At 29.3% G+C, this 23413-nt stretch overlaps 3 protein-coding genes across 4 annotated transcripts in view; 2 read left to right on the top strand and 1 right to left on the bottom strand.

Annotated features, from left to right (window-relative positions):
- LOC122509205 (synaptotagmin-4) lies at window positions 1–9324 on the bottom strand. The gene is made up of 5 exons (XM_043623061.1): window positions 9134–9324; window positions 7407–8104; window positions 6474–6632; window positions 5985–6302; window positions 1–3050 (listed from the first exon to the last, which is right to left on the bottom strand). Exons 1-5 carry the CDS (start codon window positions 9192–9194, stop codon window positions 2931–2933), a joined length of 1356 nt encoding a protein of 451 aa, XP_043478996.1. The 5' UTR covers window positions 9195–9324; the 3' UTR covers window positions 1–2930.
- Window positions 9325–10549: 1225 nt separating this feature from the next.
- On the top strand, window positions 10550–19970 carry LOC122509206 (arrestin domain-containing protein 17-like). The gene is made up of 7 exons (XM_043623062.1): window positions 10550–10967; window positions 12073–12225; window positions 14349–14560; window positions 14702–14884; window positions 15033–15244; window positions 18551–18783; window positions 18975–19970. Exons 1-7 carry the CDS (start codon window positions 10853–10855, stop codon window positions 19106–19108), a joined length of 1242 nt encoding a protein of 413 aa, XP_043478997.1. The 5' UTR covers window positions 10550–10852; the 3' UTR covers window positions 19109–19970.
- A 421-nt stretch (window positions 19971–20391) lies between these two features.
- The window catches only part of LOC122509207 (arrestin domain-containing protein 17-like), a 61331-nt gene continuing 58309 nt past the window's right edge, over window positions 20392–23413 (top strand). Inside the window, exon 1 of one of the 2 annotated variants that reach the window (XM_043623065.1) lies at window positions 20392–20653. In XM_043623065.1, coding sequence (XP_043479000.1) covers window positions 20539–20653 — 115 coding nt within the window. In that variant the 5' untranslated portion in view covers window positions 20392–20538. The remainder of the gene's footprint in view (window positions 20654–23413) is intronic. The other variant, XM_043623063.1, reaches the window with a different exon arrangement.

Raw genomic sequence — 23413 nt, 5'->3', positions numbered from 1 at the left:
TATTTTTAAATTCTTTATTGACCGCACAGCCTTAAAATCTGTTCACACAGTTTACAGTTCGTATTGATTCTTGTGTATTGTAGAATTTTAGGAAGAAATTCAACAAATCATTACGATGAAAGTATGTTTTAGAATTTCTGGATTTTTTTATATAAAAAACTATCGAATTCGGAATTTTTTTAATTATTTCTTGATTAAAATAAATATAAACAAATGATTCTTTTATAATTTTGACAAATATTCATCACTAATAGGTACAATAATGAAATATTCTATTTATGGTTTGATGCTTCCTGAAAATTCCAGTTCAAAAATCATTGAGTGATACAGCTGAATTATTCTTGTGATTTTGCAGAGTAAGATTTTCTGTTTAGTTATTTTGCTGAATTTTTCATCGTTAAATCTCTTTTACCTTTTACGTATTTCGAACTCTGTAAAAGCAAAAAAGACGAAGCACAAATTTTTACCTAAAGTAATTATTTCTACTCGTTAACTTCTTACAGTCGTACCTTGTATTTTTTTTATTATTAGCAATTAATTAAGTAGGTAAATCGACACTCTTGATTACAATACATTTTTTTTGCACTTCAATAAATTTTTTTTTTTTTTTTGTAATTATGCCTATTGATATAATTCAGTATTTTGTTTTCTTTAATCGTTATTCGATAAAATCCATTAAAGTCTTTTTAATGATTTACATTTAAAAGTTCGACTTATACTTTCAGCTTTGTTTCCCTCAAAGGTACTTTTATTTCCTTATACCATACAATGACTAGAGTGACTCGTCCCTCTCCAATAGAAAATCTATTTCTTCTCTTCATATATTAATTATTTACCATATTATATTAATTACCATTTAAAGCATAATAAATAATAATAATAATAATATTAATAATAGAAAAATAAATTCAAATTGTAAAATAGTACTAAAATTAATTAGCTTCTGTACAATTGTAATTTATCCAGTTTTCCAATTACAGAATTGAAATTATCAGAAAAAAAATCAAAATTTTGTCCCTGTGACATAAATCTATTATTTCTGCAAAAAATTGCGAAAACTTGTCTATATAAAAAATACACAAGAGTGTTTATTTCGTAAGATGCGTTGCTATAAAAATTGACATTCGTGTGCGAACAAAAGAAGAAAAAAATATACGAAAAATTCTTCTTAAAATTATTCCAAAATTTTATTTAATTTGCATTAGAAAAATTGTTCTCCAAATTATTTAAAATTTTTTAAATATTTTGATCCATGCGACAATTTTTTTTTTTTTTGAAGATTTACAGAACAAAAATATTAAGAGGGAAAAATAATATTTTAAAAACTTAAAAACTCTTAATTCCCTACGAGATTAGAAAACAGTGTCAATAAATATATATATTAAGAAATAAATTAACAAATGAATAATTTTCAATATCACTTACATATTTACAGAAAAAGGTTGTCTATGTATCCAAGAATGGAAAGTTTCAACCTTTAAAAAGTTGCTATTTTTCCAATTTTGTACTTGGAGGACAAATTTTTTTCCCATTTACCTTCAATATTTATCACTTTAATTTAAAGTTATATTTAACATTAATAATAATAATGAATAGAAAAGAAGTTTTTCATTTTATGAGAAGGTGATAATACTGACAATATTATTCCTATAATTTAAATTAATTTATAACAGATTTTTTAAAAATATTAGGTATAAATTATATTTTAAAGGAAATCTTGTCTTCAGTGATGAAAATAAGAAATTGTCGTGAAAAGCGCAGTAAAATAAATAATTTCAAGAAATTAAATTTTTTTTTAAAAGTGACAATATTGAGTTTGTTTTGCCATTAAAAATTTCTCCATAATTGATAATCGTCTTATAAATGAACGATTATCACTTACCAAGTAAAACACATGTGTGTATCTTAAGTTTAAATTGAAAATTCGTCTCTTCTTAATTTTATCTTTACTAACAGGGGAAGAGAATTGATTCTCACTAAGGAGAAAGTAATACTCTGCTGGTTATAGAGATATAGTAATGAAGTGACACTTTGGAAATTATTTTTTTTCCATTTTATAATCAATTCGCATTGACTAGAATTTTTTTTTTTTTTGCATCGCGTTGATTACTATATATTTTTCTTTGTTTTAACAGCGAGTGATAAAAGTTTTAAATATCTCTTACAACATTATTCCAATGACTAGTGGAATTTAAAGATGTTTCGTTATTTTGCTGAAACTTCTATTTGACAAGACACCAATAGTAGTTAATCCATTAGAGAAGAAAATTATTTTTTTTAATTTAATAAAATACTTGAAAATGAATTTCATATTAGAAAACAAAATTATTAACAATAATTATTAATTTTAATAGAAATAAATACCGAAAAAATTTTCCATAAATCTGATGATATTTTCTAAAAATTTATTTTTTCAGTAATAATTTTCATCGAAAATGGAAAAACTTATGAAAATTCGAGACAAATTTTATTTTTTTTTAAATATATGATTGCTTCCTGATGATGGTGAATCCTTTCAAATCTCTCAAGAGAATTTGCTATTTCTTATTTACTTTTAGAAATATCTGTGACGTCGAAACCTTTCATAGTGTTAGGCATTTTTTCTTGGAAGTCGACGTTCTTCTCCATTTTTTTTTCTTATTCTCCTGTCGATCTTGGTTTTCAATATTATGCTATCTATTATACAATCGGAAGCTGCACAGATCTTGAAGCCTTAATATCGGTTTACACAACGATGAGTATAAGTATAGGTTTATAAAATAAGACACCTTTTTTTTTATTAATCTGTGCTCCCCACGAGATAAAATTCCCTTCGATTTCATGGGTTTTTTTTAGATATGGAGAAATGTTTTGGGCGCTGATGCGATTTTCTTTTTTGATACGAAACTGATAGAGAGTAATTATGTAATTTTTTGTTCCTTTTTGGTTTTCTATTCCCTCAACTTATGCCAATCAGCAATTTGGCGTTTTGGCGATGTACAAACTTCATTCCAATGATTGAGAGCCGATCCTTGACACTTTGGACCACCGACATCCAATCTTCCAATGACCTAGAATAATGATCATTGATGGAAAATAATTTTGAATTTAAATGTGAAAAAGAGGTTTATAATTTCAAATTAAAGGTGGAATACTATCTATACCTAATTATGTATGGCGGGAAAAAATGAGAAAAAGGTCAATTTTTTTCAAAATATTTATTATTATGAAATATTTTTAAAAAAGTGCATCAAGCTTGCTTCAAATTTGCAACAACCTCGCAACAAATTTGTTCATGTTAAGAGCAAGATTTTTTCCCCCTCTAGTTGGTTGTTTAGCCCTTTAACGTCCAAATTTTTTTTTCATCAAATTTTATGAAATTTGATAGATTTTTGGGGTCGCTGCTTACGAATTTATGCATCTAAAAATCATGAAACAACTAATACAGTTTCTAAAATTTATTAAATATATCTAAATTTGACAGTTTGAATTATGCAAATCTGCTATAAGATTCGTTTTCGGCGACTCCTAAAACCCCTAGATACAAAGTTTTATAAAAATCCATCAAATTAAAAATTTTTGTGCTGCCATATTGGATCCGCCATTTTGAATTTTGAAAATCTGACATCAGATTCGTAATCAGCGACCCCGAAAACCCCTAGATACCAAGTTTTATAAAAATCTATTAAATTTAAAATTTTCGTTCCGACATATTGGATCCGCCATTTTGAATTTTGAAAATCTGATATCAAATACATTATCAGCGGCCCCGAAATCCTCCAGATATCCTTCGACACCTTAATATTTTAACACTATATATAAAGATAGGATTTGTATTGTATTGTTTTATGGTACAACATATATGTATCACTGGACGTTAAAGCGTCCAGTGATTGATTAGCATCATCATTGATTTGATTAGCATCCGTCGAACCCAGATTCAATTCCCCGTCCCCCAAATTTATTTCCCAAATATTTTATATAAATCTTAAGTTCCAAAATAAAACAACTAAGACATAATTAGTAAGAATGGACATGCAGAAAGATTTTCAAATTAAAAAAATAAAAACTCAAAATAAATTTTCTTTTAATTTAAGAAAAATGTTTGACAAATTACAGCAACCTTGCTGCAAACTTTTATCAGTTGTTAAAATAACACCAGAATGGATTAAAATAATCTGCAACAGTTTAATCCCTCTACGATTAAATTAACACCGGAAAGGATTAAAATAACCCATTTTGGTGTTATTTTTTACTATATGAATGAAATTTTACTTCAAATCAAAACCAAGTCGACGATTTATCAAAGAAAATCAAAGTGAATCTAATTTTAAGATTAACTATGGTAAAGTAAGTCATTGTCAAAGTCTTAGTCAAGGTTTTAGTCAAAGTCTAAGTCCAAGTCTTAGTCTAGATCTGAGTCAAAGTCTTAGTCAAAGTCTTATTTAAAGTCTTGGTCAAAGTCTTGGTCAAAGTCTTGGTCAAAGTCTTAGTCAAAATCTTAGTCAAAGTCTTAGTTAAAGTCTAAGTCTTAGTCTAAGTTTAAGTCTAAGTCTAAGTCTTAGTCAAAGTCCAAGTCTTAGTATTAATCTTAGTCTTAGTCAAAGTCATAGTCTAAGTCGTAGTCAAAGTCTTAGTCTAAGTTTAAGTCTAAGTCTAACTCTTAGTCAAAGTATTAGCCTCAGTCAAAGTCTTAATTAAAGGCTAAGTCTTAGTATCAATCTTAGTCTTATTAAAAGTCATAGTCTAAGTCGTAGTCAAAGTCTTGGTCTTAGTCACAGTAGAAGTCTTGGTCAAAGTCAAAGTCTTAGTATTAATTTTAGTCTCAGTGAAACTCATAGTCTAAGTCGTAACCAAAGCCTTGGTCAAGTCCGAGTCTTGGTTTTAGTCAAAGTAGAAGTCTTGGTCAAAGTCCAAGTCTTAGTATTAATTTTGGTCTTAGTAGAACTCATAGTCTAAGTCGTAACCAAAGTCTTGGACTTAGTCAAAGTCACAGTCCAAGTCTTGGTCAATGTACAAGTCTTAGTATTAACCTTATTCTTAGTCTTAGCAAAAGTCATAATCTGAGTCTTAGTCTAAGCCTTGGTCAAAATCCGAGTCCAATTCTTAATCTTAGTGATAGATCGATTATTTGACTAAGTCTTTGAGTAAGACTTTCACTGTGACTTTGACTGGACCAAGACTTTAACTAAGACTTTGACTAAGACTTCGACTTTTTAATCCCTCACAATTTACTGTGTTGATTTGCCTTTATTATGTGCATCTGGGCTTGCATAATTTGAAATGGACTCCAGCCTTAAATAGATTAATAACGCTTCTAAAACTTATAAATTGAGTATTTTTAGGGTTACTGATTACAAATCCGGAATTTTAATAATTCCAATAGTTAATTGTGCCCTTTGAATAAGCCATTTTTAAAATTTTCAAGTTGACTGCACATTTAAAAAAGGGTGGCCTCATAATTCGGCAAATGGTGATATTAACAGATTACGTCTATTTTTTTATAGTAATCTTGCAGTAAGCTTTCGGCAAATTTTCCAAGCTTGAAATGATCCACCCATAGGAAGCTTGTTGTATAAGCTTGCCGCAAGCTTGCAGTAAGATTAAATGCTATCAGAGTGGGTATAAGTAGTCAACAACTCCAAAAACTGTTAAGCATTGTAAAAGTTAGGAATTTTTTTTGAAGGATAAATCAAATCAATTTCTTATACTGTTTTTTCCAAGTTGATACAACTACTACATGCTCTCTAAATTTGAATCAGCGAAAAGTCGCTGATTCACCAGCCCAGAGTATGCAGCTGATGAAACAGCGTATATACGCTGGAATATCAGTGCATATACGCTGTTTCATCAGTGTATATACGCTATTTCATCAGCTGCATACTCTGGGCTGGTGAATCAGCGACTTTTCGCTGATTCAAATTTAGAGAGTGTAACGGTATATAAAATGATTGATGATGATGGTAATAATAATAATTATTATTATTTAAAGATTCTCCACTTACCTCATTCTTAGTGACACGGTCCCAATCAAGAAGAGCAAACTCAAGACTAGTCTTGCTGAGTCCCTCGGTGCCATTCGGTATTTCAAAAACGAATGATTCATTGAAAATTGGATCAAGAGTGCGTTTTTTCACATGGGTCTTCCTCTTGGCGATGCGTTGCGAATTGTAGAGAAGATAAATTTTCACATATGGATCTGCCAATCCAGTGACGTCCATTTTCGGTAAGTTGCGAGCTTTTAATACTACTACTGTCAATTTACTTGCCGCTGGTTGCCAACACAATGACACCAATAATTCTCCCCTGCCCTGAGATTGTATCTGAAAAACAATGTTTAATTGTTATTTTAGAAATTGGTATTGAATATTCCTAACATTATTTGAGTACCCGTATTTAATTAATACCTATAGCTTTTGATAACGAAATGAAATTCTAAATTTAATTTAATTTTTAACTAATAGCTTAATTTAGAATATCCTAAATAAATGTACCTTTAAACTTCGAGGACATATTTCCCGACATAAAGATATTTGTCGATTCATCGCCTCCTCCAGATCGGACACCGAAACCAAGGGGCAAATTACTTCGCCAATTACATCATCTCGTGAGTATCTGTCAAAGCTCATGATAACAAAGTAGAGGCTTATTTTCTGAAAATAATATTTTTTTCATTAATTTTAATAATGGCATACCAAATCCAATAATATCTATAATGATAATAAATAAATTGTATAAGAAGTTCACATAGAAATTGGATAAATTTTCGCCTTGATTTAAATAAACCAAATGAATGTTTTCCGATTATTTATAATAGAAGTGTTTTCTTAAAATAAATCTTGGATATTTTCTTAACACATTTTTTAAGAATATACCAACATAAGGATTGCCCGAATGTTCTTATAAAATATTTCTTGCACCCTAAAAAAAGTAATCTAATATTTAGAGGAAAAATAATACTCTTCTAATATCCTCTTAATGTTTCCTCTTATAATTTTCAATATTCAAAATGGTGGACATTTTTTTCAAATCTACTCAAATTGAAAATTGCTGTAAATTACATAATCATTTATCTAAGATTTCATCTGACTGTCCTACTACTATCCTAACCGATATAGGTTTTCGCACACCGTAAAAATAATATTAAAAGAATAATCTTAAATACTTTAAAAACATTCCTGAAAAGCCATCCAGGAATATTCTCAAGGAAAATTTAAGAAATATTTTTAAAAGATTCTAGAAATTATGGTTCCTAGGTTTTAACTTCTACGTATATAATATTTATGCGTCTGCAATAAATTCCAAACTTAATCAATTTTAGGCGCAAAGTGTTCGGCAAATTAACAATACGGCAATCAAGTGACTTTGCAATGAACGTTAAAAATTTGAGGAGAATGTAAAAATTTTTATTGGATCAATCGCATTACTTGAAGCTGACTCTTCGAGATTCCAAAGAAAGTGAAGTCCTCTTCATAAACTGGATCTCGGGTATTTCTCAAGACTCGAGTTTTGGTCCTATGTTGCTTGTCCGGCAGGAGTTGTAGTTTCACGTAAGGATCACTGCTACCACTATGCTGACCCCTGGCTGGTAAGCCCTTACACATGACAACAGTGACAGCCAGGGCATTTTGTTCGCTGAGATAGCGTAATTTAAAAACCAATTGTCCCAGACCATCTTTCCCGATATCAGAGAAGTTTCCATTACCCCTGTCCACCTTCTCGCTATTCTCCAATTCTGCCTTGTCCCTTTCATTTTCAATGGCCATTGTCGTTTCTCCAGACGGCGTTTGAATAGGCGATCTCGAATCTTGGGGCGAATGGGACTGTGGTCCATGGCCATTAGATTGGGAATGTTGAGATCCCGGGGGACTTGGAGTTTGACCACCGGAGCCGGGAGGACTTTTCGCCGGTCCAGTGGGACTTGGACTTTTCTTTAGATAGTGAGTTGTACTGCCTGGACTCTTGACAGCCGTGGGTTTTCGATGGGGTGGTCTAAATGCCAGGGACTTGTCGGAATTTAATTTTGTGTGCTCTCTGCGTCGTCGACAGAGCCACCAGGTCATCACCACGGCGCAAACGACGGCCGACGTGCCGAGGCATGCTCCTATCAGAGCCGCTGTTGAAACTGTAAACATTTTTATGAATGAGGAATTGGGGTAATTCTTTCTTCAATTTTTAAGAAGGTTGGTTGCTTTTCCTTAAAACTCATCTGGGTACCCAGTATATGGGCAAAAAACACATTGACGTTCAAGGAACGTTCCTCAGACGTTTCATGCCTGCCAAAATAACATTTTAAAAACGTTTAAACTTCAAGAAACGTTCTTAAAATGTTAATTTGTTAATTTGTCAGACATGAAATGTTTTAGGAACGTTCCTCGAACGTAAATGTTTTAGAGAGAACGAGAAAGGGAGAAGCGGCCCCCTTCCTACTTCTCTTAGCCAGGCTAAATGGGAAGGGGTCTGCTTCTCCCTTTAAACAATTTTTAATGGAATTTTCAGTCACTTAAAGCAGGTATGAATGAGGCTAAGTTAGTCTCATTCATACCTGATTTAAGTGACTAAAAATTCCATTAAAAATTGTTTAATAGATTTATTAAAAAAATGTAAAAAAACTCCCTGGGAAAAAGGAATATTTTTCTTCTATTCGAACTGAATTTTAAACAATGCCTTGTGAAAAGATTCATGCGGATGACATGCACCTTCGACATATACAGAAAAGGGTGAATGGGTGGGTGTAATATTGCAATGGCGACTGGAGTTTTCCATGTGTCATTGCCTTCCAAATGAAATAATCCCATAAAAACAAAACACTATGAACAGAAATAATTTATCTTTTCCAAATTAATTTTCCATCGATTTTATGAAATATTGTCCAAGAGGTTGAAAATTTAATTCAGAGTGAAAAATAAAACATATTGAAAAACTCCTTTGAAACTATGACTCATCAAGGAATACAAGATCCTAGACCCTTTGATTTTTGTTTTCATGAATTTAAGATATGATTCTTACTAAATATTGAAAAAGCAGAGATTACAGAATTTAAAAAAAAACATAAGTTTTATTTTACTCTAGATAAAATCGATGTGCCACTTTTTACATTTTTATGTCATGGTATCAACCGGTTGGTATAATGTAGTATCATCAATAGACTCACCGGGCTCGACAGGTTTGATGCTCGGGCCGTCATCGAGAAACCCTCCGTCAAAGCCCCCCATCGTCGTCGTTTCTCACCTGGGAGACACTTTATCCCGAAAAATTTATTTATTATTTCAGTTTTCAGAAAAACAGGACTTGAATTTTAGAGCGTACACCTTGCACTGGCACAAGTTCATATAGAATGTTGGGAAAAACGGATCAATAGGCCGTCTGAGCTTGCGCGCGAGCTTTCCATCAAGAAAAGATATTCTTTGAGACGCAATGTCACTTATATGACAGTTTTCAGAAAATTGCTTTTTAAAAAAAATTACATGATAGCAAAATAAATTATCCCCCCGAGGGTCGAGAAAAGAAATTATTAATAATTTCCTCTAAAAGCAAATTCAAAATTTTATATTCCTTTGCAATTTTTCTTTTTTTTTGAAACCATTTTCTATACTTCTGGGGTCAAACATCTGGAAACTCAACTCTATATAAATATTTGAAAGAGGAGAAATTTTTGTTTCAATACGTCTTAAAAACAAAATTACAAAATGATTTACAAAATTCTTCCTGATTTTTTTAATTTCAAAAAGAACATTTAATTAGAAAAAATAATTCTTTTTCAAATTAAAAAAACTATGCCATTTGTGGCAAAAGGGTCAAATTATTAATTTTAAATAATATGAAAATAACATATGAATCAAGTGATTTGTAGGGTAAATATTTATTGCTAGGGAGGAAAAATATTTTTTCCCTTTATTATTGAACACACCGATTGGATTATTTAATTTATAGAGGGAAATTTAATGTCGATATTAAATCAGATTCACCCTGATGTAATATTCTCTCAATAACCCAAGACAATCTGATAAAAGAATTATTAAGTTAAATATAGTACTCGACAAATAAATGTTCCTTTTTTGTTGGTACATTTTTTTAAATGCAAATCATCTTTTCTGTATAATCCATTTTTATTACTTTATTATTAGTGGACTTTGATTTTTAAATTTTTTACATTTATTTTATCGTCTTTTCTGTATAATCCATTTTTATTACTTTATTATTAGTAGATTTTGATTTTTAAATTTTTTACATTTATTTTATCAGTGTAGTCATATTAGGCTATAGGCTCTTGTTTATTATTATTATTGTTGTTTGAAAAGCATTTAAACAGAAAAGTACAACAAATGCATTTAAATTTATAAAAAATTTTACATAAATTTTTAATGAATAAAATTATAAAAAAATATAAAATTTTTGAATTTTTGAGAGCGGTCAGTGACGTCAATGTATCATCACTTTTGCCTCATCTTTTCATGCCTAGCTGTGCTAAGTGAGAATACATTTTATTTATCACTAGGCTGACTGACGTCATGAAGTAAACTTGCAGAGTATGCGCAGAAAAAGAGAAAAGACCCTCACCCAAGTCTTACACGGCTAACTCGTCGCTTCATAGTTACATTGCTAGTAACAGATATATTATAGTGTAAAGCATTGAAAATTTATTTAGTTTTCAATTCTAAATTAAAAGAACTGCAAGTATATTGAGACTGATTTTATTTTTACATAAAAATGCAACTTTAATACCTACGGAATGTAATCTAAAAAATTTTACACTTTAAAAATAATAAACAATAATACAAATTATGTTATGCAAAATTCGGTGCGAAAACAGTGTGTTGGATATATAAGACAACGATAATTTATAGACCGGTTAAGTGATAAACTTTTAAATATGGGATTAAAAGATTTTAAAATTCTCTTCGATAATCCCTGGAAAACTTATTATCCGGGACAAAATGTCACTGGACGAATTCTTTTAGTTTTGGATTCTCCAAAAAAAATTCGTGGTATGTTATTATTATTTTTGGAAAAACACATTTTTTCTATTTTATTTTGTTTAAATTTTCTAATTAAATTTCAATTTGGAATAATTGCCTCTCAGCTTGCTAAATAAAAAAAAAATTATTTTATTTTATTTTTAAAAATAATTACTACCCCCGCTCAAGACAATTAAAATTTATAAAATAAAAAATTTATAAAATTAAAATTTATAAAAAATACTGTATAAAAATTTATATTAAAAATTAAAAATATTATTTACAAAAATACAAGTTATAATGAAAATGAATTTTTTCCATCAAATCGAGTTCCATACATAATAATTGTTTAATTAATTACTTTCCTAATTTGAATTAGTAAAGATGTTTATTAATTTGAAGTAGAGTGACTTATAATTTTTGCTATTTTGAATTAGTAAAATTTACTAATAATATGTAATTTCTTTTTTTTTTTAATAAAAATGATCATTTTTATTAAATTCTCATTTTCATTACTATTATAATCGTTATTTTTTTATTTTTATTGATTTTAATATTATAATAATAATTATTGTAAAATTACAGAAAAAAGCGTAGTCACCTATTTTTTAACGGAACTTTAATAGTTCCGTTTAATTCAATGAACAAACAATATAAGACTTTACAATCTAAAAATATATTATTGTCTGGTACACATGAACAGTTTTCTATTTGCTGAATTCCCTCCTACTGAACTGTCGGAAGTAGCAAAAAACAATAAAATTCTAGAATTAGCCCCGAATTGTAAAATTTTATTAGTTCCATAATGCTTTCACTTTCTTAAAATACATAAAAAATAATTTCGTAAAATCTGATTTTTCGGTTATTTTCAGTAATCAATAATTATATATATATTTTATAAATGTTACTGTTTTTAAAAGCGATGAAATTTATGATATTCAAACATTTTTAAAAATTATAACTTTATACAGAAATAATAAATGTAAAATATGAACCAAATTACTTAATGACAAAAAATAGATTTTTTGAAAATAAGAAATAGATATCAGAAATAATTCCTATAATTCAAAACAAGTAATCAATTTAAAATAAATTTCTAAATAGGAAATGATTAAATTTCATTTATATATTTTAGGAATATGTGTGAAGATGAAAGGAGAGGCCAATACTTCTTGGACAGCGGACAAGCAACAATTGAATAGCGAAGGTCGTTACGAAAATGAACAACAATTGCTTACCGGTCACGAGGAGTATTTTTCTATAAAATTTAATGTCATTGGACAATCTGGTAGGTGTTACATAATTATTTATGTCTTTTATTTCTCTAATTAATGACTCATGAGATGTTACATAAATAATTATTTTCATTGTAACAAGAGTTGTAGGTAATAGATTTATCTTATCTTAAATAATGATCGGAAATATAAATTAGAAAAAAAGTGCAAAATTATTTATCGATATAGTTTATGTTGACTGAAAATAGTTTTATTAGATTTCATTGTACAATCACTTATAATTTTTTAATTCACATTTTAAAAATTAAAACATGCGTATCTAATATGAGTCCTTCTCTGAAAAAAGCCACATTAAAAAAAAGTGCTTAATTTTATTTGCGGAAATTATATATATTTTTAGTAAATCTAAAACTAAAAGAAAAAACATGATTTTAGGTCCGTGTAATGCGGGGTTGCCATCAGGGGTCAAACTTTTTACCAAAATAATTTTCGAACCGCTATAACTTTTAAATAAATGAATGGATTTTAAAACGCCCAAAAAAATTTTTCTGCAGAATCACCTAAACTTTAAAAGTATGTTTTACTTTGAACTTTGAACTATATTTTGACATATTTTATTTATAAAAACAATTTTTTTAAAACTTCTATAAAGAATTTGCGGAAGCTCCTCCAAAGCAAAGCATCTTGTGGTGAGCAGGATATTTCTGAACTGGATCATCTAAAATTAAAAAAGCAAAAATTTTTAGTTAATATAATAGATGATCCTGAGATAATCTGAGACTGATCGGTTCAACCGTTTTCGAGAAATCTTGCTCACCAACTTTAAAAACACAGTTTTGAGAAAAACGCGTCTATAAAAAAAGGTTCAGTAACACTTTACTCATAGTAAAGTTTTTTTCAACTTACAGTGAATCGTCTATTTCAGGCCCATAATATAATGAATCTTCAGCAACTTCTAGAACTTTTTTTTGGTCTTGTTCATTCACAATAGGCAGGTAGAAAAAAAGGAAAGATCTGACAATGTTTACAAACTTGAATGTAACTTGGGGAATGTGATAACTCAAGTGGGCACTTTAGGAGTAGAACTCCTTGTTTTAGCAAGATAGACGATGCCATGCTCGGAATGCAAGAAGACTAGTGCACGATGAAATGGAGAAGCAGTTAGTTGCAGTCGTACTGATCTCGATAAAAACCCCGAAGAGCGTTTAGCAAGAATAGACCTCGTGCACTACCAGCGGGGACCTCGTGGAGGTTCTGTTTCCAGATTGCCTGAGCATGACTCTGCGCTTACGGCGTTTAACATCTTCAATAATCCCCATTTTATGCCTTTGATATCTGGTATACAGATGGATCAAAAATGGAAATTGGAGTCGGAGCAGGAGCCTACCATGCCTCTCGTATAAGTTAGAATCCACTGTTACTCTATTACAATTCGAAATAATGGCGATATTCTATGGTGCTGTTGAGAGCCTAATAATTTGTCAAGATAAAATTATTTTTATCCTCTAAGATAGCAAGGCAGCGATTTTCAACTTGAAACATCATAGCTGGTCGTTGATTGCCATGAAGCACTCAATAAACTAGCTGGAATTAACCGCGTTACTCTTCTCTGGGTCCCTGGTCACAGTGGATTCATTGGAATCCACCAGTGGAACTGATAGAGCGGATGAACTAGGTAAAGTAGGTGCTAGGAAACAATTTATTGGACCTGAGCCTCCTATTGGGGTTTCTGATAAATGCTTGGCCCTGGAATTCAAACAGTGATTGACAGCAGAGCACCAAAAGGAGTGGTAAGCGTTAGGGGCTGTAGGCAACTGGACAAACTAAAACACTCATGGGAACTAATATAAATCCCAGGAGAAAAGTGTATTTCCTCAAATTTAATAAAAAAGAGGCGAAAGTCATAACAGGGCTGTTAATTGGTCGTGTTGATTTACGATATTATAAACATAACATGGAGATTGCAGGAGATCCTAAATGTCTTAGTGTGGAGAAGAAAACGAAACATCGCTACCAGAAGCATATCTAAAATCTTTTCATTATAGAAAGGATTGCAGATTCTAAATAAAGCACTGGTTCAATAAAAAGTCAAAAATTTTTTTGAGTTGTTTTTAATTCTTCTCTGAAAACTAATTCTATGAAATATCCTTTTAATGCAGGAATGCTTATTTTTCAGATGGAGAGTTTGAAGTAAAAGCTGGACAACATTTTTATCCTTTCGTTTGTCTCTTGCCACCAAACATACCTAGCAGCTTTGAGTCGGATTTGGGTTATGTTAGATATACAATAAAAGCCATTATCGATCGACCATGGAAATTTGATCAAGAAACTAAAGATGCCTTCACAGTTGTCTCCTCTTTTGATCTCAACACTGAATCCAGAGCATTAGTAATATTTTCACATACCTATTTACACTTTTATAGATTTAAAAATAGTTACTACTCTAATTTAAAAAAAATATTTAATAGAATTAGTTGATGAAGTTTAAAATTAAAAATTTTGTTTAACAATTAGGTATTTTACTTTCAGGAACCAATCATGGAGGAAAAAACAAAAACTTTCTGTTGTCTTTGTTGCGCTTCGGCACCTTTGTCTGTGAATATTTCACTTCCTGTGCGAGGATATGTTCCAGGACAATCGATGCCAATTAAGGTCAATGTTGAAAATCAGTCTGGCGTTGAAGTAACAACTGTAAAACTAATACTTCAAAAGGTACACTTTTTTGGAGAAAAGAATTTTTCTACATAAGTTTTATTATATTTGGGTTTTATGTAAAGATATACATTAGTTAAAATTAAGAATTTTGTATTAGAATTAATTAATTATTTAATTTTGTGAAATGTACAAATTCTTTTTATAGGTTGTTACATATCGTGTCAATACTCCACATACTGACACTAAAACGGAATACATGACGATAGCAGAAGTCAGCAAAGGTCCAGTGGATGGTAATGCTACGGTCAGCTACGAACAAACTTTAGACGTACCCGCACTGCCGCCATCAAATTTAAATAATTGTGCTATCATTGATCTCAAATACGAATTGAAATTTGAAGCCTGCGCCGATGGATGGTAAATTCAATATTTTCCACAATTTGTTCCCTTTAGTAATTCGTAGTGTCCATCTTAACTAAATAGAAGAATGCCTGAAAATTTTATCATATGTAAATGTTCCGCGTGGAACAAATTCGCAAGACGTAAAGTGTCAGTACCATTTATTAATTGTACTATACTAAAAAAATGTTGAGTGCCGTGCAATCCCAATCGTCTAAAAGTGGAGGAATTCTAGTTTGGTTGTGCTACGATCTTAATTCGTAAAATCTACGTTCCTTAATCGGTGGTGCTGAACACCCAAGATTGAGACTCCGAACCTTGGAACTGCAATAGCCACATCTTGTACGACCAGCACGCCCGAATGAGAAATGTAGCTCTTCCGAATCAAAGTTGTATCGCATTCATGAACTTTCGGTCTATTTAGAACGGTTTATCACCCAAGTTTTTTTCGTATATAGTTCTGCAGGAGGAAATCTGTGAGAATTGGCATCATGTTGTTTCTTAAAAAAGGAACATCAGTCGAAACGGTCATATCATTTAGAATGCACTCCGTTCCTCGGGGTTTTTATCGAGACCAGTATAACGGCAACTAACTGCTTCTCCATTTCATCGGGCATCAGTCTTCCTGCATTCCAGGCATAGTCTATCTTACAAAAGCTAAGAATTCAATGCTTTCGGAAGCACTAATTGTATTCCGCCCCCATTAAGAGGACCACTTGCGTTATCAATTGTTGTTGTCTTGTATTTCACAGATTTTTTATAATCTGCTGATGTTGATCCACTTCAGATATTTGATTTCATCGGTACCACCCTTCTAAACTAATCTAAAACCGAACTCAAACTGGATTTTCCACAAGGGGAGGTAGGCATCCAGGTTAGAACCCATTGTCCCAAACTCCAGCTTGCTCATATATTGCAACTTATTTAAATCCCTGTTCTTCTCCAGAAGTGCAGTATCTCTTCTATCGATAAGTTTCTCACCTGCTCAGGGTCAATAGTTACTTGATCCCAGCTAGAAAGCTTGATCCTAGCCAACGCTGGTCATTCAGATAAAATGTGAGTCGCAGTTTGATTGCTCGTCTCACACAATCTGCACATAGGTGAAACTTGTCTACCTATTTTATGCTGATGGTAATTCAATAGTCAATGACCCGTAAGCAGACGAATTGCAGTTCTAACTCTTATCTTATCGAGATTCAGGAGAATGCATTTTCTTACTTTCCGAATTGATATTTGGGCGCAAGTTAAAATCGCACAGACCACGACTTGCCAGATCGTGGCGTATTGTCCCAGTGACTCAGCCACTTTAATGCAGCCAGTTTTTCGATAAATTCCAAAGCCTGCACCGCAGTCCATTTTGGAGCCGTCTGTATACCAGACTTCGTCCCCAAGTGAAAAACTCTTCTTCCAATCCATTTTGGAAGGTATAATGATCTTAAAGCTCTTAAATATTTAATTGTGGGATTGATAGAATTGAACGTGTAAGCTTAGTTTGTTTACCACCAAACTTCCACTTTCCCTGCGCGGTTAGTCTGCTCATAATGGGAGCCGCCTTTTTCACCGCAGCAATATGCAGAGGTACTTCGGCTAGTATGAATCCCAATGCAACTGTTGGCGTGGTCCTCATAGCCCCTGTAATACCCCTAATCGGTACTGCCCTTAGATAGGGGGACGCGCCGAAAGAAAGTCCAGCATTTCCAACAAAAGCCTATATGCTCTGACGTTACACATATTTACACAAAAAAATTTGTGGAAGTTTTCTGGACAGTTAGCTGACAATTTTTTTGCAAGCTCAATATGAAAATATTTTATAAGCTTTCTCTGACCTACAAGAGAAGAATTGCTGCAAGTAACATTTTCCCTTTGGTTGATTTCTGTATGTTTACAAAACTGAAGCTATAACCTAAGGGTTAATGTCATTTACCGCAGTTTTTAAATTGTAGGGCAGTTTTGTGAAAGCGGTGTCAACTTCAGAAGGGGACGCATGATTATTCCCCAAATGTCATTTTTCCGAAATGTCATTTTACCGAACTGCATTTTTGCGAATAGTCATTTTTGCGAAAAGCCAATTTTGCGAAATGTCACTTTTGCGGATTGTAATTTTTACGAAAATCTATTTTTGCGAATTGTCATTTTTGCGAATCGCAATTTTTACGAATTCTCAAATTTCCGAAAAGTCATTTTTGCGAATCGCCATTTTTACAATTTGTCAATTTTTCGAAAACTCATTTTTGCGAATTGTCATTTTTGCGAATCGCCATTTTTACGATTTGTCAATTTTTCGAAAACTCATTTTTGCGAATTGTCATTTTTACGAAAATACATTTTTGCGAAAAGTCATTTTTACGAATTGCCATTTTTGCGAATTGTCATTTTTAAGAAATGTCACTTTTGCGAATTGTTACTTTTGCGAATCGCCATTTTTACGAATTGCCATTTTTACGAATTGTTATTTTTGCGAATTGTCATTTTTGCTAATCGATATTTTTACGAATTGTCAATTTTCCGAAAAGTCATTTTTGCGAATCGCCATTTTTACGAATTGTCAATTTTCCGAAAAGTCATTTTTGCGAAAAATACAATAGTGAATTTATAGATACCTACAAGTTTCTATTGTATTTTTCGCAAAAATGACAATTCGTAAAAATTACTTTTCGGAAATTTGACAATTCGTAAAAATGGCGATTCGCAAAAATGACTTTTCGGAAAATTGACAATTCGCAAGAATGGCAATTCGTAAAAATGACTATTCGCAAAAATGGCTTTTCGCAAAAATGACATTTCACAAAAATGTCTTTTCGTAAAAATGACAATTCGCAAAAATGAGTTTTCGAAAAATTGACAAATCGCAAAAGTGACAATTTGCAAAAATGACATTTCTCAAAAATGACAATTCGCAAAAATGTCAATTCGCAAAAATGACTTTTCGCAAAAATGACTAATCGTAAAAATGACATTTCAGAAAAATCTCTTTTCGCAAAAATGACATTTCACAAAAATGTCTTTTCGTAAAAATGACAATTCGCAAAAATGACTTTTCGGAAAATTGACAATTCGTAAAAATGGCGATTCGCAAAAATAACTTTTCGGAAAATTGACAATTCGTAAAAATTGCGATTCGCAAAAATGACAATTCGCAAAAGTGACATTTCGCAAAATTGTCTTCTCGCAAAATTGACTATTCGCAAAAGTGCAGTTCGGTAAACTGACATTTCGGAAAAATGACATTTGGGGAATAATCATGCGCCCCCTTCAGAAGCATTATCATTTTCTTCAATGAATTTAAGATTTTTGGAAAACATAAATTTTTTAAATGTTCACTAGGTATCGCAAGAATTTAAGGAAAAGTACTCTAGTCTTTATTGGAACCGTTCCTCTGTCAAATTATCAATCTTTAGTGACACCAGCTAAACAGGAATACCCAACTAAAGATATGACTTATGGATGGAATACAGTGACTACAGATGGTGGTGACTTCACTCCGTCAGCTCCTCAATTACCTCCCGAGTACACTGTGACCGATAGTTCACCAATTGGAAATCTCTATCCTAATTTGCGTAAGTGAATTTTTTGCTAATATATTTACCGCAAATCGATAGGTCACAGAAATTTAGTGGATTTTTTTTTAAACATTAAATTTGATATAAAATTTGTTAAAACATTTAAATGATTAAATGTTTTAACATTTTTCCCTCCACAAATATTATTTGTAAAAACTTTATTTAGTTACATTTATTTATTGTTGCAGCTCCACCATCTTATGAAGAATCAATAAATGGAGCACGAAGTCTTCGTGATCGAGATGAATCCGAACATGTCATGGGGACCAAAAACCACTTTGCCCCACGATATCCAGTTTATAATTTTACCCCATCTCAGTAAAGAATTATTTTGCTTTTCAATTCTTTTTAAAAAAAACCTGATATCATTAATTCCCATGAAAAGGGAGAATTCAAAGTGATATTAGTTCTTTTTACATACTTATATAATAAGTACAATATGAACGTATTTTCTCTCAGTACATGACAGAATTGATTGCTTACGCTTATAAAAGAGCTTCGAATACAAAAAACCAAAATGCACAATCAAAGTTTATTATTAATTTATTAAAATAAGATGTTTTATGTGGTCTTTCGATATGATTGTAAATAATTTTCTATGGTAATTAAAATGCTTGTGATTTTTTGATAATTCGATATTATAAAAATATTTTAATTATATTCGATACAAAAGACTTAATACGAAATAGTATTGTATTAAATTTTATTAAATACACCAATAAGGAGGAAAATAAAGAAAGTATATTATATTATTTTGAGACATTACATATACAAAAAAAATTATTACGTAGAACAGACAAATAGTTTTACTAATATTGCCTTGATGGAGTTTTTATCAAAAACATAAAGCTCAAAAAATGTTTGGTCCAAAATATAGTTTATTATTATTATGCTTATTTTTATTTATTATAAATAATTCTTGTAATCTGTTTCAAAAGTGTAATATAATTTTTTATAAATTTTTTATCTAGAATACATTTCTGATAGTAATATTTATTATACACTGATGTGTTATGAAAGATATTGTTTTTAGTAATAATAATAATATTCATTCATCTACTGTATTTAAAATTTTTTTAAATAAGACATGCAAAAGATCAATAAAAATTATGCAACAAATATACCTGAAAATGTACGAAATTGGATTTTTCCGTTTTATTTACAAGAAAGAAGAAATTAAAAAATGTATCAATTTGCGACTTAATAGTCAAAATATACAACAAAATTTGTACATTTATATTAATTTAACGAAAATATATAATGTAATACAATTTTTAAACATGAAAGCTGAAAATAAAGTTACACCAATGAATTACGAAATTTTTATTTTCCATTAGACGTATGTACCTAAAATATATTTTTACAAAGAAGATCCTTATAGTTACAATTTTACTTTTTCAGGATTTGCTTAATTATAACAAATTTGTTTACAATTTTCAAAGAATTTGTTTATTTTTTGGAATTAATAATACTTTATTGATTATAAATATTTCAAGTCATAAAAGAATTCAAAAAAACGTTTTTAATTATATTTTATCCTATTGATGATATCAAGTGGAAATAAATTATAGAATAAATATTAAGAGTATGCGCAGAACTTAAATTCGACATTCGAAGTAAAAATATAGATAGTTTCCAGTTTATTTTGAACTGAATGCTGCGAATACAGTGTATGGAAAGTATTAACTCATTTATTTACTTCCATTCATTTTAAAGTTTTTGTAAATAGTTCAGTAACTTATTTTCTCTAAAATGGGAATAAAGAAGTTTAAGATTATCTTTGATAATCCTGTTCAAACCTACAAACCTGGAGAAACTGTCAGTGGAAAAATTCTATTAGACTTAGATTCAAATAAAAAATGCCGAGGTATGATCAATAAATTAATAAATATCTTGAATTTTAAAATATTAAAAAACATTTTATTGACTTTTCTTTGAATAAGCTTATAAGTTATAATTATTTAATTCTGAAATACATAAAATTTATAATGTGTGATATAGTGCACAGTTCACATTACTTATTGATATATAAATAATTTACAATAATTTAAAAAATAGAGTCAGTATTGGATTGTTTAGGGATATAATGTAAAAGTCTTAAAAAGACTTTAAAAATATGAAATATTTGGTTCAGACAAAGTGGCGCCGGTATTTTCAGTCTCGATAACATCTGCGCATACTCCATTAGAAAAGTGAAAAAATAGATTGTATTCATTGGTTTTGAATTGCGCGTAATTTTAAAAAGTTTGCAAACATTGTTCCATGGGATATTTTTTACTGCACTAACAATTATTAAACTTTTTATTTGAATTCGAGATATTTCTTTATCTTTTTTTACCTAAATAAGTATAAATATTAATTCAGATATCAGATTGCATGAAAAACTACTAGCCTTATTAAATTATATTTAAAATAATTAAATTGTATAAAACTTGTCACGAATTAAAAAAAATTTACTGTGTTACATATTATGAAGTCAACCTTTTTTTAAATATTTAATTTATATTATACTAGAAAAATTTAAACTTTAAACGAAATTTAAAATTTAAACATTTTGAAGCCATTTAAATCTAAGTAATTTTTAAACAAATAATGATTATGACATAACTGAAAAACTTATTCGTCAGTTATAATGGATCCACTATTTTGAATTTTTGAAAACTGATATCATATTCGTGTGATAACATTAAATAAAGTTCCGGCAGAACAAATAATTTTATATTTTATAGTATCAAATTTTAACATTCCATTCTAATTTAACATATTCTGTATGATCACGGAGAGTATCATTATTTGGAATTAATTGTTCAATAAATGTTAGTAAAATTTATATTGGGCCAGTAATAAAATTCTATTAATAATCAATTCTTCTCATAAAACTGCTGTTTTTAAAAATTTTGTCTCTATAGCAACTTTTTAACAAACAAATAAAAATAAAAATCAATTAAGTTAATAACACAAAGTTTTGTTTTAAAAATATTCTGAAATATAATTTCCATAGAAACTGTTCGCAAACAAAAACAATAAAAATCAATAAAGCATATTTTTTCTTTTCCTAAAAAATACTAAGGTAATTTTTTATTTAAGTTCATTGTATGTGTTCATTTACTCTCCCTGCAATAGGCAGGGTTCTTTCAATTAACTATGTATATTAATTTGAATGTTCTTTCATTCTTTCATTCACTTTTTCAGTCCCTCACACTCTGAAGTTGTCTTTTGTTTATACTTTTGTTTTTTGTTAACTTTAGATAGAAAATAGAAATCATCAGAATTTTTTTTACTTCTTTTCATTAAAAGACTAAAATTTTGTTAAATATTATATTTTGTCAAATTGAAATTATTTTTGTTCTTTACTTCTAAAAAGATTAAAAAATTATTAAACAACTGTGATTAAGAAATAGAAAATTTATTTATTTTGCATTATTTTCTTTTTGAATCACAATTTTTTAAAAAAAATTATTACCTGTTTTGTTTTAGAAAAAGAAGAAAAATATTTGCACAATCCCTATTTTTAATCTTATCTTTGGAATAGAATTTGCCACAAGAATTAAGACATTCAAAAATTCAAAATTCAAACCTTTTTTAAATTAAACAACTTATAAAAGTATTGTTTGTAAAACATGAAGATATCAATTGCTCCGAGTCGAAGACTCGGAGTGATCGATTTCTTCATGTTTTCTAATAAATTAAAGATGACCGAGAGATAAAATCATTATTTTCCATTATAAGAATATTTTTACTGTAACTTCATCAAAATTATTTTCATCATTTTAATTAAATTATTATTTTCTAGAATTTTAAATTATTTTTTATGAAAATAATAATTGAATTCCTTAAAAAATTTTATTATTTATGAAAATAATTGAATTCCTTGTGAAATTTTAATTATTTTATGAATATAATTAAATGTTTGCGCAGAATTTCAATAAAATTTTTTATAATTGAATTCTTTTGAAAAATTTTAGTAGATATTATAAAAATCATTAAATTGAGGAAATTTTTTGAAAATAATTGAAATTTTTGCCGAGAATTTTTTCAACATTTTTTTAAATAATTGAATTGATTCGAAGAATTTTATCAAACTTTTTAGAAATAATTGAACTTTTGCAACGAAGTTTATTAAAATTTTCAAAAATAGGTGAATTCTTATGAAGAACTTTTATTAATTTTTTTGTTCAATAATTGAATTATTGCGAAAAAATTTATAAAACATTTGCAAAGAATTTTATCAAAAAATTTGATAATAATTGAATTTCTTTGAAGAATTTTATTGTTTATGAAAATAATTGAATTTAGGAAGAATTTTATTAAAATTTTACATAATCTTAATTAAATTCGTTTGAAGAATTTCTTTGAGTTTCTTTAAAATAATGGACTTTTTTGAAAAATTTCTTTAATTTATTAAATACAATCGAATTTTTTAATAATTGTATTGAAAATAATTGAATACCTGAGAAAAATTTTATTATTTATGAAAAATACTTTAATTCTTGCGATGAATTTTAATAATATTTTTCTTTTTAAATAATTGAATTCTTTTATGTGAATTTTTATTGAAATAGTAGATATTAAAAATAATTGAATATTGATATTATTGAAATTAGTTAAATTCTACGAAGAATTTAAT

The sequence above is a fragment of the Leptopilina heterotoma genome, unplaced genomic scaffold (assembly GCF_015476425.1).
Source record: "Leptopilina heterotoma isolate Lh14 unplaced genomic scaffold, ASM1547642v1 Lhet_6, whole genome shotgun sequence".
NCBI classification, from domain to species: Eukaryota; Metazoa; Arthropoda; class Insecta; order Hymenoptera; family Figitidae; genus Leptopilina; species Leptopilina heterotoma.
The sequence above is the reverse complement of the archived record's forward strand: the minus strand, read 5'-3'. Positions and strand labels throughout refer to the sequence as shown.